General features: G+C 68.2%; 2 protein-coding genes across 2 annotated transcripts; both read right to left on the bottom strand.

Moving 5' to 3' along the window:
* Nucleotides 1–222: 222 nt before the first annotated feature.
* On the bottom strand, nt 223–9,025 carry VPS16 (VPS16 core subunit of CORVET and HOPS complexes). Its single transcript, XM_040556135.1, has 24 exons — nt 8,869–9,025; nt 8,681–8,769; nt 8,475–8,572; nt 7,831–7,959; nt 7,294–7,438; nt 7,111–7,226; nt 6,715–6,837; nt 5,831–5,886; nt 5,524–5,613; nt 4,865–4,959; nt 4,613–4,689; nt 4,251–4,382; nt 4,037–4,164; nt 3,745–3,780; nt 3,474–3,582; nt 3,263–3,397; nt 3,061–3,169; nt 2,631–2,728; nt 2,380–2,484; nt 1,788–1,865; nt 1,436–1,605; nt 1,193–1,289; nt 883–986; nt 223–653 (listed from the first exon to the last, which is right to left on the bottom strand). Exons 1-24 carry the CDS (start codon nt 8,919–8,921, stop codon nt 509–511), a joined length of 2,517 nt encoding a protein of 838 aa, XP_040412069.1. The 5' UTR covers nt 8,922–9,025; the 3' UTR covers nt 223–508.
* Nucleotides 9,026–9,549: 524 nt separating this feature from the next.
* On the bottom strand, nt 9,550–11,376 carry NAT8 (N-acetyltransferase 8 (putative)). The gene has a single exon (XM_040556367.1). It carries the CDS (start codon nt 10,345–10,347, stop codon nt 9,655–9,657), a length of 693 nt encoding a protein of 230 aa, XP_040412301.1. The 5' UTR covers nt 10,348–11,376; the 3' UTR covers nt 9,550–9,654.
* Between the last annotated feature and the right edge of the window lie 186 nt (nt 11,377–11,562).

The raw sequence follows: 11,562 nt of genomic DNA, 5'->3' as shown, positions 1-11,562 counted from the left end.
TCGCAAAGCCCCGCCCCCAGGAGCTGCCCCCCTCCCCCCGCAAAACTCCCCCCCCCCCCCCTTAGGGCCCCAGCCCCCCCCCCCCCTTAGGGCCCCAGCCCCCCCCCCCCTTAGGGCCCCAGCCCCCCCCCCAGCCCCCCCCCCAGCCCCCCCCCCAGCCCCCCCCCAGCCCCTCCCCAGCACCCCCAGGCCCCCGAGACGCCCCCAGGCAGCAGCCCCCCAGGCGCTCTTGCTCTTTATTGACCAGAAGGGGGGGGGGTGGCCGGGGGGTGCCAGCCCTGCCCGCAGCAGGCAGCCCCCGGCCTCCCCCCCAGCACAGGGACAAGGACAGGGACAGGGCCCCCTCAGCTCGCCCCCCACCCCTACAGCCAGGGGCAGGCAGGGGGCAGGGGGAGCAGCGAGAGGAGGCACGGGGCTGAGAGGCCCGGGGGGGCCCAGAGGGATGCGGGGCCGGCTCCTGCCCCCCGGCCCCAGCAGCCCCCCGGGGAGCACAGGGCCCCCCCGGGGCTCACTTCTTCAGGAGCTGGGCCCGGGCCCGGTTCAGCTTCTCCACCACGCTGGCGTCCGTGCTGGGGGTGCACTTGGACAGGACGAAGTTCATCTCCACCTCGCTCTTGTGCTCGATGGCAGCGTCGGCCGCCTGGTCCAGGTCCCTGGGGGCAGAGCGGGGGCTGAGGACTGCAGCACCACTCCCCCACCCCAGAAGGAAGGGGGGGGAATGAAAGAGGGAAGCCCCTACAGCCCCCGCCAGCTGCAGAAGGATGAGGCTCATAGTGTTCCCCCAGAGTCCCCCAAAGCCCCAGGAGTGCCACTGCACGAGGAAGCAGCTGCTCCCAGCAGCCCCAGCCGGGTCCCCCAGGGGTCCCCCCAGCTCCAACGCACCCCACGAGGATGAAGGCCTTGACCCGCTGCTCGGGCGTCACGCGGGGCGCGTACTTCTTGGCCTCGTAGCGGTTGTGGTGCTTCACAGCGATCTCCACGAAGGGCTGAGAGGGGAGGCACCGGGTGAGAGGGGAGGCAGCTGCCCCCCACCCGCCTCCTCCGGTTGCTCCCACTGTGCCCCACAGCCCCATCCAGCCCCACAGCCACCTTCCTCCAGGACACGAGTGGGGCCCTGCTGTGGGCACAGGAACAGGGTGAAGGGCTGGCAGGGAGCAGGGCCAGGTCCTCCTTGAACAAGGAAAGCTCTTACCAGGTAGCCGATGGGCGACTTCTTGCTCTTGGAGAACTTCTCCATCTCCTCCCAGTCTCCGCGCGTGGCCAGGGCGTTGATCTTCAGCCACCAGTAGCTGGGGGGGCAGAGGGAGGCTGCTCCTCCAGCTGCCAGCGTGCTGCAGCCCCCATCCCACCCCACGGCGCAGGGATCCCCCAAACCCTGCTGGGCTCCCCGAAAAGCCAGGACCCCCTGCACCCCGAGCTGCCCTCCCAGACCCACCGCTTGTCGGGGATCTTGAAGTCCCGGTAGAGCTGCTCGGCCTTCTTGTGGTGGCCGTCCAGGATCAGGGTGGAGACGGTGTCATGCAGCGAGAGGTCGAGGTAGGGCTTGTCGAAGTCCTCCTGGAGGTGCCGCTGGAGCCGCAGGAGCTTGATCTGATCCTCTGTGGCCTGGGGAAGGGAGTCCTGGCTAAAAAGGGTCCCTGTCCGACTGACAGCAGCACCCCCCTGGCAAGATGGGGGCCCTGTGGCTCCCGTGCCGTGGCCGTGGGCCAGCTGAGCCCCGTGCCAGGGGCCCAGCGCCAGCCACAGCGGGGGGGCCGCGGCACCTCCCTGGCCCTGGCCACACTCACCTTGGCAGCAAACTCGTTCTTGGCCTTGTAGTACTCGTCCACAGCGTTCTGCAGGGCTCCTACTCGCCCTTCGATGCGCTGGGGACAGAAACCACAGCCACGTCACCCCGTGCCAGCAGGGAGGGCATGCTGCAGGGGACAGGGCAGCACCCTCGAAGCCCAGCAGGAGGGCTGGCCAACATGGACACGGCCAAGGCCAAGCTCCAGCGTGGCGACACTCTACTTCGATCACCCAAGATGGGCAGCAGGACGGACCCCTCCCTGCCCTGGGGGGATCTAGAGCTCCCCGTCACACGCAGGAGGGGCCGGTGACTTCCAGCGCAAAGCCCCAGGGAGGTGATGGCCCTGGGATATGAGCCAGGGGGGTTCCTTCCCACACCTGGAGACTAACCTGAGGGTGCAAGCTCCACAGCTGCAAACACCTGACACACTGCTGAGCCCCACGGGACAGGCACAGCCACCAGGCAGGATGTGGCCCCCCCCAGCCCCTTCCCCAGGGAGGGTGCCCAGCACGCTGCCACGGACCAGGAGGAGCCAGGCTGGAGCCCCCAGCCCTTCTGCCACACTCCTCCTGCCCCCGCCGGGCACAGACCTTCTCCGAGTAGCTGGAGTGGACGTGGAAGTTGCCGAGCTCCTGGTGATTGTCGTCCTGGTTGTACAGGTCCTTCAGCGTCTCCCGCTCCTGGTGCTTGCAGAACTGGGGGGGCGATAGGGAGAGGTGAGGGCACGCGGGGACTGCGAGCTGCCTCTGCCACACCGCAGTGGCTCCCAGGTCCCCAGCCGAGGTGGCGGGGCAGGGGACGCAGGGCAGAGCAGGCAGAGGTCCGACCAGGCAGCCCCTACCTGGCGGTAGAGGCTCAGGGCCACCGGCTGGTTCTGCAGCGTCATGAAGAAGGTGCCGCGATTCAGCTCGTTCTTCAGGTGGAGCACAACCGTGTAGACTGGGATAGGGACAGTGTTTTGGGATAGGGCCAGCGTTTTGGGATAGGGAGAGCCAGCCCTCAGCACCAGGAGGGGAACAGGGGCACATCCAAGTGCAGGGCACATCCCTGTGCTTCCCCCTTGCTCCGCAGGGCTCAAGCAGCTCCCGCCACTCCCATCCCACGCAGCACAGAGCCATAACCACGTTCCCCCAGACCCTGAGTCCTTCCCAAGAGAGGTTTCCTGCCCAGATGATGGATGCCAGGCAGACCCCCAGTGCTGGGTTCTGCAGAGCCTCTCCTGCCTCAGGACCCTTCCTTACGTGCGCTGGCTCCCCAGCCCTGCCCCTTACCCAGGTCCGTGTCCCCACTCTCGATGGCCTTGCTCAGGGCCAGCTTGCTCCGCTTCATCTTCAGCAGCAGCGGGACCTGCTCCCCGGAGCGCGGCTCATACTCCAGCAGCTGTGGCCAGCAGAGAGGGCATCAGCGTGCAGCCCCCGTGCGTGACCTTGGTGCCACCACCCCCCGGACACACCGCAGCCCGAGCCCCGAGACCTTGATGGCCAGCTCCGTCCGGCCGCAGTCGTAAGCCCGGGCGGCGATCTCGGAGTAGGAGATGCCCGGCGTGTCCCCCAGCTTCTGGTTGATGGCGTAGGCCACCTCCTCGTCGGACTTGTCCTTCTGCTGCACCTGGAGGGGAGCAGAGCAGAGCAGCACAGTCAGCACGGCCCTGGCGTGGTGGAGCCCCCCGAGCCGCCCCCCTTGCCTTGTAGCAGGCCCAGTGGGCCAGGATGCGGCTGACGCCCTGGATCTCCGAGAGGCGCAGGTACTCGCAGATCCTGATGGCCAGGGGGTAGAGGCGCCGCAGGACCAGCCTGGGGGGGGACGTGGAGGCTCAGCAGGCCTCACGAGGAGTCCTGAGTGCTCAGAGCCCGCTCAGCACCCAGGTCTGTGCAGGACTGCAGCAGGGCCGGGCACAGACTCAGCCTGGGCTGCTCGGGGATGGGGCCGTCGTGCCCCGTGCAGGGGATCCTCACCTGTCCAGCAGGACCTCGATGGTGAGCCGCTTGTATCTGTGGTGACAGTCAAGGGCATTTCAGACCCCCAGCGCGCAGGCGATGCTTGCTGGGTGCCTTTCCCCTCCTGACAGCACCCCAGGGCCAGCAGGGCCAGCCCAGCAGCACGGGATCCCATCACAGAGGGACAACCAGCATGAGGCCGGGCACAGCAGCCTTCTCCTCCCCATCCTCCTCCATCCCAGAGCCCCAGCTCGGACCAGCAGCAACTGCACCAGCCACCAGATCCCCTACCCCCATCCCCAGAGGATACTGGGTGAAGGTGAGGGGGATGCCGATCTGGTAGTCCCGGATGGCGTTGAGCACCCGCAGGTCCTGGCACATGCGCACAAAGCTCTCCGGAGGGAACTTGTCGATGAAGCACTTCCCAAAGGAGGCTGCCTGCGGGAGGAGAAGCGCAGGTCATGGGAGAGGCCTGGAGCAGGTGGGGAAATGCCTTCGGCCTCGCAGGATCCTCCTTCACTCACCCGCAAAAGGGACTTCTGAGTCTCCGGCTCGTGCTCGTAGCCAGCCGCCTCGATGCACTGGCTCACCGCCTCCGGGAGCAGCTTCTGGTCCTTGATCTCCCGCAGGTACTCGTCTGCCTTCTGGCTCTCCTTCTGCAGGAAAGCGCAGCCCGTGAGGGATCTGCGGGCCAGGGGACGCCCGCCAGCCAGGGTGAGCCCTGGGTGCTTGGAGCCCACAGGACCACAGGGGCTGCCCTCGCCCCGGCAGTGACTGCCAGGCCTTCCCCCGTCCCACCACGGCGGAGGCGATGCTGGGTTTGCATCGGAGCCACCCCAACAGGCTGGGGGAGGAGGCAGGTACGGAGCAGGGCAGTGTGCCGAACCTCGTACTCCTTCTGCGCCTCTAACAGGAGAGCCCCTGGTGCCATGGAGGCGATTTTGAAGATCTCTTGGCTGGCCTCTGCGGGGGGGAAAAAAAAAAAATACAGCATGAGAGGCTGCCCCAGAGCAGGTGAGTGACCTGGGGCTGTCCCAGTGCTGCTCCCGCCCCTGCAGCTCTGGGGCCCTACAGGAGACCTCACGCCAGTGCCCGCTCTCTGCGGGGCTGGAAAGGCTTCACCCGGAGGACATCTCACCTGGGATCTCATGCAGGAACTCGTGGGAGGTGCGGGACAAGATCCGGACCCCATCCAGTTCTGGCACCAGGTAGGAGTCCTCATCCAGGACAAATCTGTGCTCCCCGCTAAGGGCTCGCGGGAAGGGAGCGCTGCGGGCTGCAGCCCAGCTCTGCCGGGGGCCAGGCCAGCCCAGCAGTGCCACGGAGCGTAACCCCGTCACCCACCCCACCGGGCTGGGCCTCGTCACCCCCCTTTTCCAGGGACTGGGGGGGGACAGGGATCGTCCCACCGAGGCAGCCCTCACTCACCCCTGGGGGATCCGGAGAGGGCCGGGCCGGGCACAGCACTCCCGGCTGCAGGGGCTCGCACAGCACCAGCTCCGCTCTCAGAGTTGGGAGGGAGCCGGGGTGCTCCCCGCTGGGACACTCGGAGGAGGGGAGCAGAGGAACCCAGCCGGAGGAGGGGCTTTCACTGCTGTACGGGACTGGGGCCAGGCAGGGGAGACCGCAGCAGGACTGCGGAGGGCAGGGGTGAGTTCAGCCTCATCTGAGCCTCCTCGGGGTCACTGACACGGAGGGGAGCTCCCGAACAGCAGTGCTGGGGGCAGGGCCAGCAGCGGCCCGAGGAGTTTGTGCTGGCCTTCGGAAACGACCCCGGTCCTCCTCCCCAAAGGATACCGGATGCACTCCGTGGAGTTCCCGACCACCATCAGCTGCCGGTCCCATGCCATCACCACGGCGCGCTGCCGGCTGCGGGGACGCATGCACCTGCGGGGGGAACCCCATGGGGTCAGGGAGTGCTGCCCCCAGCCCTGCTGCAGCACCGGGCCAGCCCCGCAGCCCCCACACCTGGAGTAGGGACGTGAGGGACAGTCCCACTCGTCCCAGGGTGGCCGTGGAGCTGGACAGACCCCAGCAAAGGGTCGAGCATCCAGGGGCGCGTGGTGGGGACGCAGCGCAGGGGGACAGCCAGAGGGCCACTCACCAAACCATCTGCTTGGGCGGCGATCGGATGCTGCTGTTGAACTCGCAGAGCTTCTCCTGGGAAAGAGATCAATCAGGGAGGAGACGTGAGGGAAGGTGGTATTGTGTGCGCTGCTGGAGCCACGCACCGAGGGGCGCGATAAGAGATGAAAACCAGCACAGAGCACATGTCCTGCTGAAGAACCTGGCTGCATCTCCAGCCCCAGAAGGAGACGGGGCCACGGCTGACACAGCCAAAGGGTGAGGACGCTGTGTGAACTTTGACTGCAAGAAGCATTTATCCACTGTTCTGGCGTGCAGCCCATCCACATGTAAAGCAAGAAACTGCTTGTGCTCAACTGAAACCAGCAAGTGAACAGAGGCTAAAGGAAACTGATTTGTTTCAGGGAAGCACATAAGGTAACTGGGACATCTCCAGTATGGGAATCAGGGGCAAAGTCCTGCAAGGTCTCCTATACCTGAGTGACCACACTACTCACGGCAAAGAGAGCGAGACTACCTAGGAAATGATATTAGAACCACCCAGTTTGGGTACGGACTTAAGAGAATCTGGTGTGGAAAAAGCAGTTAGGGGCAGGCTGTTTGGGTATAGGAATTTAGATGTAGAAAGGGAGATGCAAACGTGGATTTGGAAATGGAAAAAGTGGTGAAATAGGTATAAAATCAGGTGAAAAAACGAAAGAGGGGGCATATTCCAATGGCAGCAGTGCAGATGCCTATCAGCAGCAGCAAGGACAGCCAGCAGAGCTGAGCCCATCGGTGCCCAGAGGGAAGCTGCTGGGATGCCTGCCCAGGACGCCTCAGGTCTGGCTGCGAGAGGCAGCGAGGGAGCACAGAGCAGGGGCAGGCTGCCCCCAGCACCCAGCCGGGGGAAGGGGACCTCACCTTCAGCGAGGCCAGCCCCATCCAGATGTAGCCGGTGTCGGTGAAGAGCGCCAGGCAGCGGTAGTTGAAGGACACGGCCATCTGCAGGTAGGCACCGGCAGAGGGGCTCATGCCGGGGGGGGCCTGGGATGGGGAAAAGGAGAGGGTTACAAAAGGAGAGGGGCACAACTCAGGGACACAGAATGTGCCACACGCCGGTACCGACTGTGTAAGGGGCTGCGAGCTGGCCAAAGCTGTCCCCTCCCACGCTGTGCCTGCCTTGTCCTCACCCCTTTGCCCTGGCCAGGTGTCCCTGCTGCCCGTGGGACAGCAGGGGACAGGGGAAGAACCTGCCAGCGGGTGCTGAAGGCCGCAGACCGCCCCGCTCCCCTCCGAGGGCCGCCGTGGGTCACTCACCACCACGGAGCAGGAGGTGTTGTCCAGCAGGTACAGGTCCTGGCCGACCGCCAGCAAGACGATGGTCACTCTGTCCTGGGACAGCACGGCCCAGCAGGAGGGGGGCTTCTGCAGACCTGCACCGGGCACCAGCGTCAGGGCCCCGCGCCATCCGGAGCGGGGAGCGGCGGGGAGGAGACGCACCTGGGACCTCGGGCATCCTGCGCAGCTTCAGGTCGTCGATGTTGGTGGCCAGCGAGAAGCGGTGCGCCCCGGTGAGGATGGCCACGCCGGTGCCGTACTCCGTGTGGAAGACTTTCGCCTCCAGCACGTGGTTCTGCAGCACCTCCTGTGCCACGGAGAGAGAGGGAGGGAGGTGGGCCTGGGCTGGGGCACTCGGGCTCTGCAGCATGCTGCCAGGAGAGGCACCGGGGCTCTGGGAGCGAAATCGTCCCAGGGAGGAGTGAGCCCAGTCTCGTGCTGCACAGCCAGCAGCATCCCAGCTGCAACAGTTCTCGCTCCTGCAGCAAAGCGGGGGCTTGCTCCATCCCCCAGCTCATGTCCGAAGGGAGGCAGCCCTGCAGGGAGGCTTTGGGAGCCTCAGGCTCTCAGCTGAGCCCTGTGGGGCTGAGATCACCGAGGAAGGCCTCACAGCACCTCTCCACCACACAAACCCAACCCTGCCCACCTGCGGGCGATGAGCTCCCCGGCCCTTCCTATGCTCTGCGCCACCCCACTCACGTTGCCCATGCTGAAGTGGCGCTTGAACTCGCAGAAGAGGTTGTAGATGAGCACCGTGCCGTCCTCTTGGATGCACAGCAGGTCCTCGCTGGCCGTCCAGCCCAGCTGCACCACCTGGCCGCTCTTCCACTGCGGGCACAAGACCGGTCAGCGTGCTGCGGGGCTGCTCGCGTCCCGCCGAGCTGTCCCTCCAGGAGACGTATGCAACGGCCGTGGTTTGGTGCTCGCAGCTCTGGAGCCCCCAGCTCTGCAGCGCCCTGAGATTAGGGCAGCTTTCCCCGTGTCTGCCCCAGCTCTGTACAGGGGGAAGGGAGGGCAGGGTGCTCCCAGGACACCAGCACTGCTCCTCCTGTCCCCTCTCCCACGCTGGGTGCCCTCATCCTTCCTCTGCCCCCTTGCCCAGGCCCCCCCGTACCCCCGCACACACCATCACTCCCGAGCAGCCTCTCCGAGCTTCCCGGGGGCTGCAGGAGCTGCACAGAGGCGCTGCGGCAGCTCCGTGCTTCCCTGCAGCCAGACCGCAGGCGCTGCCCCCGGGCACACACCCCGGGCAGAGAGGGCCGCCGGTCCCGCAGCACCCCCCGGGCGCGGCAGAGCCCCCGTACCCCACCTCCTGCCCGGGGCCGGGCCGTGCCCCCGCTCACCGGGATGCTGGCGAGGAGCAGCCCCGAGGCCGAGAACGTGTCCAGCAGCGGGCGGGCGCCGGGCGACTTCTCCCTCCGGGCGGAGTTCCGGAGCAGAGCTGCGGGCGGCCGGGCGGGCCCTCAGCCGGCGGCACCCCCCGGGGCCGGCCGGGGCCCGGCGCTCGCCGCCCCCCCGGTCCCGGTCCCGGTCCCGGTCCCGTCCGTACCTATGGGCCCCCCGTACGGGGCGGCCGCCACCAGGCAGTCCCGCAGCTCCTCCCTCAGGCCCCACTCCATGGCGTACAGCTCCGACTTGCTGCCGGCCGGCCGGACACGCGGACAGACACACAAACCGACCGGTGAGGCGCTGAGGCCCCAACCGGCCGCCCCCCCCCGCCGCCGGCCCGCCCCTCACCGGTAGAAGGCCTCCTCGCCCAGCGGGTTCCAGTTGGCCGTGTAGCAGTCCATGGCGCCGCGCCGGGACCCCCGGAGCCGCCGCCGCTCCGCTCCGCTCAGCCCCTGCCCGTGCCGGTGTCCGCAGCTCCGCCCGCCCCGCCCCGCCCCGCCCCGCCCCGCCGCCACCGACGCCGCGGCTGCCGCCATCTTGAATGAGGGCACCGGAGGGGGGTAAGGGGGGCGCCGCCATCACGAGTGAGGGCACCGGCGGGGTGAGGGAAGCGCCGCCATCTTGAGTGAGGGCGCGGCGGGGCGCCGCCATCCCAAGGTGTCCCCGCGGGGCCCCGGCCCCGGCCCCCCGGTGCTGGGCGCAGGCGGTGCCCCCGGCCGCGACGCCCGTCCCTCGCTGTCCCGCAGCACCGTGCGCGGCCCACATCCCCCCCGACATCCCCCCCGACATCCCCGCCGCCCACCGGGCCCGCACCAGGCTGTGCCCGGTGCCGGGCAGGGGAAGCCCCCGGGGGGCACCCGGTGCGTGTAGGGCCTCAGGGCAGCACCGGGGCCGGCCACGGGCTGCGGCACGGGGCAGGGAAACGCCAGCCCGCAGCACGGGCAGGAGCTGCGGGGGCTTGCACACACGGGCACACCCCTGTACACACCCCTGTACACACGCCTGTACACACCCCCGTACACTCGTGCACCACGTCCCACAGGTCTCTGTTTATTTCTCAGTGCTCTAGGAGTGAGAAAAGCCCCCGGGCGCTCGGCCTGCCGCGACCTCCTGGTGCCGGTGCCACGGCGGTGCCTAGCGCGGCGGGGCCGGGGACGGAGGGCGGCCGGGCAGGTCGCAGCGGTACTGGAAGATCTGGAAGCAGAGGAGGCTGGCGAGCAGCGAGGGGCTGGAGGTGCCCACCTTCCTGAAGCCCTGGCCCTCGTAGAGCCGCTGGGCCACCACCTGCACCACGGAGGTGTAGAGCACGACCGCCCCGTAGCCCCGCGCCTGGGCGAAGCGCAGCACCTCCCTGCAGAGCGCTTTGGAGATGCCCCGGCCCCGGTAGTCCTTGCTGACCGACATGCGCTTCAGCTCCAGGGCCACCCCTCTCTGGGACGGGTCCTGCGGCGGTGCCACGGCCACCATGCCCACCACGGCCCCCCCGGCCTCCGCCACCCAGAAGCAGGAGTCGGGCGCCCGCATGTAGGTGGCGCGGATGTCGAGGAGGTCGGTGTGCAGCGCCTGGTGCACGTAGGACGTGCTGAAGGAGCGGAGCAGGGGCCAGGCGGCCGCCAGTGCCAGCGCCGCGGCCCCCAGTGCCAGCAGCCAGCAGCCGGCGGCCGCCCGCACCACGGTGAAGAGGGCGAGCAGAGCCAGCTGCATCCGCGCCGAGCGCAGGACATGCCGGTACACGGCCGGCGCGTGCTCAATGATGCCGCGGGCAAAGAGGGACCGCACGGCGTCGTAGTCCTGGTCCCGGTACTGCCGGATGCGGTAGGGCGCCATCGTTCTGCTGGCACCTGCGGTGCGGTATGGGTTGTCACGGCAGCACCGAGCTCGTGCAGCCGTGAGCGCCCCCGGCCATCCCTAGACCCCACAGTCGGTGAGCGGGCAGGACTCACCGCATGGGCACCACGACATCTCTCATCGGCTGAGCACCAGCCTGCGGTCCGCATCGCCCTGTCGGTGTGATTGCCCTCCTCCCACAAAAATCCACCTGCACTAGCCCTGCCTGGGGTGGGCATCCCGGGCCCCCGTCCTGCTGACCCCTCATGGGGTTTTGCCCTGCTTCCCTCACTCTCAGCACTTTGAGCAGCACCAGCCCAGGGCTGTGCCGGGCCAGACTTACATGGGGGTCCCTCTGCAAGCAATGGGCAGGGGGGCTCCCCATCTCTGTTCCTGATGAGATCACGGAGATGCTCATACCGCCAGCACCAGTCTGCGGTGAGCATATCCTGAGGGCCCCGAAGCCCTCGAGATTGCAGGGCTGGGATGAGGGGACGAGCAGGACCTCCCCAGCAGCACAGCCCCTTCCAGCGGGGCAGGGTCTGGGGGTTCCTGCCCCCCTGGCTCCCCAAGCAGCCCCAGCACTCACTGGGGTGCCAGCAGTGGTCCCAGCTCCCCCGATCAGCAGCAGAGCAAAACCTGGGCAGCCGCCCCGCACCTTGCAGCCCGCCCTCTGCCCTTGTGCCACAAGGAGCTGGCAGCGAAGGCAAGGGGCAAAGTTTGTGCCTGTGCAGGGCGCTGAGCTGCCCTGGTGAGGGGACCCCAAGCAGAGAGGGGCTGGGGAAGGGGCTGGGGCCTTGGGGATGCCGCAGCCCCCCGGGGTCTGTGCTGGCCTTGCCGCTGGGGGGGCACCTGGCCCCATCCAGCTCCGTTAGGGGTGTGGCACCGTGCACCCCACCGGTGGGCTCCCGGGCCCCCACCCGCTGCTGCCAGCCCTGCAGGCCCTCTGCGCACAGTGTGCTGCCCCCCAGCCCCAGGGACACGGACACGCACGCAGCCCCCCCACGGGGCACGGGGCGCACTTTGCTTTGCGCAGCTCCAGCTCCCCCCCCCCGGCTTCCCCTTTCCGCCCTCGCCGCTTCCCTCTCCTCCCTTCTCCCCTTCCCTGCTCCCTTCTCCCTGCTCCGTCTCCCTGCTCCCTGTCCCCCCCCGCCCCGCCTCTCCCCGCTCCCCCCTTCCCTCTCCCCCCCCATATCTCCGCTCCCCCCCCCTTTC

Source organism: Cygnus olor, chromosome 4, assembly GCF_009769625.2.
Source record: "Cygnus olor isolate bCygOlo1 chromosome 4, bCygOlo1.pri.v2, whole genome shotgun sequence".
NCBI classification, from domain to species: Eukaryota; Metazoa; Chordata; class Aves; order Anseriformes; family Anatidae; genus Cygnus; species Cygnus olor.
Note: the sequence above shows the minus strand (reverse complement) of the source record. Positions and strands in the feature narration are given on the sequence as shown.

Excerpts from the sequence above, each read along its gene's own strand:
- VPS16 (XM_040556135.1), bottom strand. The coding sequence starts at position 8,921 with ATGGACTGCTACACGGCCAACTGGAACCCGCTGGGCGAGGAGGCCTTC. Across the intron at positions 6,838-7,110 it reads ACACCTCCTGCTCCGTGGTG|GCCCCCCCCGGCATGAGCCC; the intron begins GTGAGTGACCCA and ends TCCCCATCCCAG. Across the intron at positions 4,165-4,250 it reads CTCAGAAGTCCCTTTTGCGG|GCAGCCTCCTTTGGGAAGTG; the intron begins GTGAGTGAAGGA and ends CTCCTCCCGCAG.
- NAT8 (XM_040556367.1), bottom strand. The coding sequence starts at position 10,347 with ATGGCGCCCTACCGCATCCGGCAGTACCGGGACCAGGACTACGACGCC.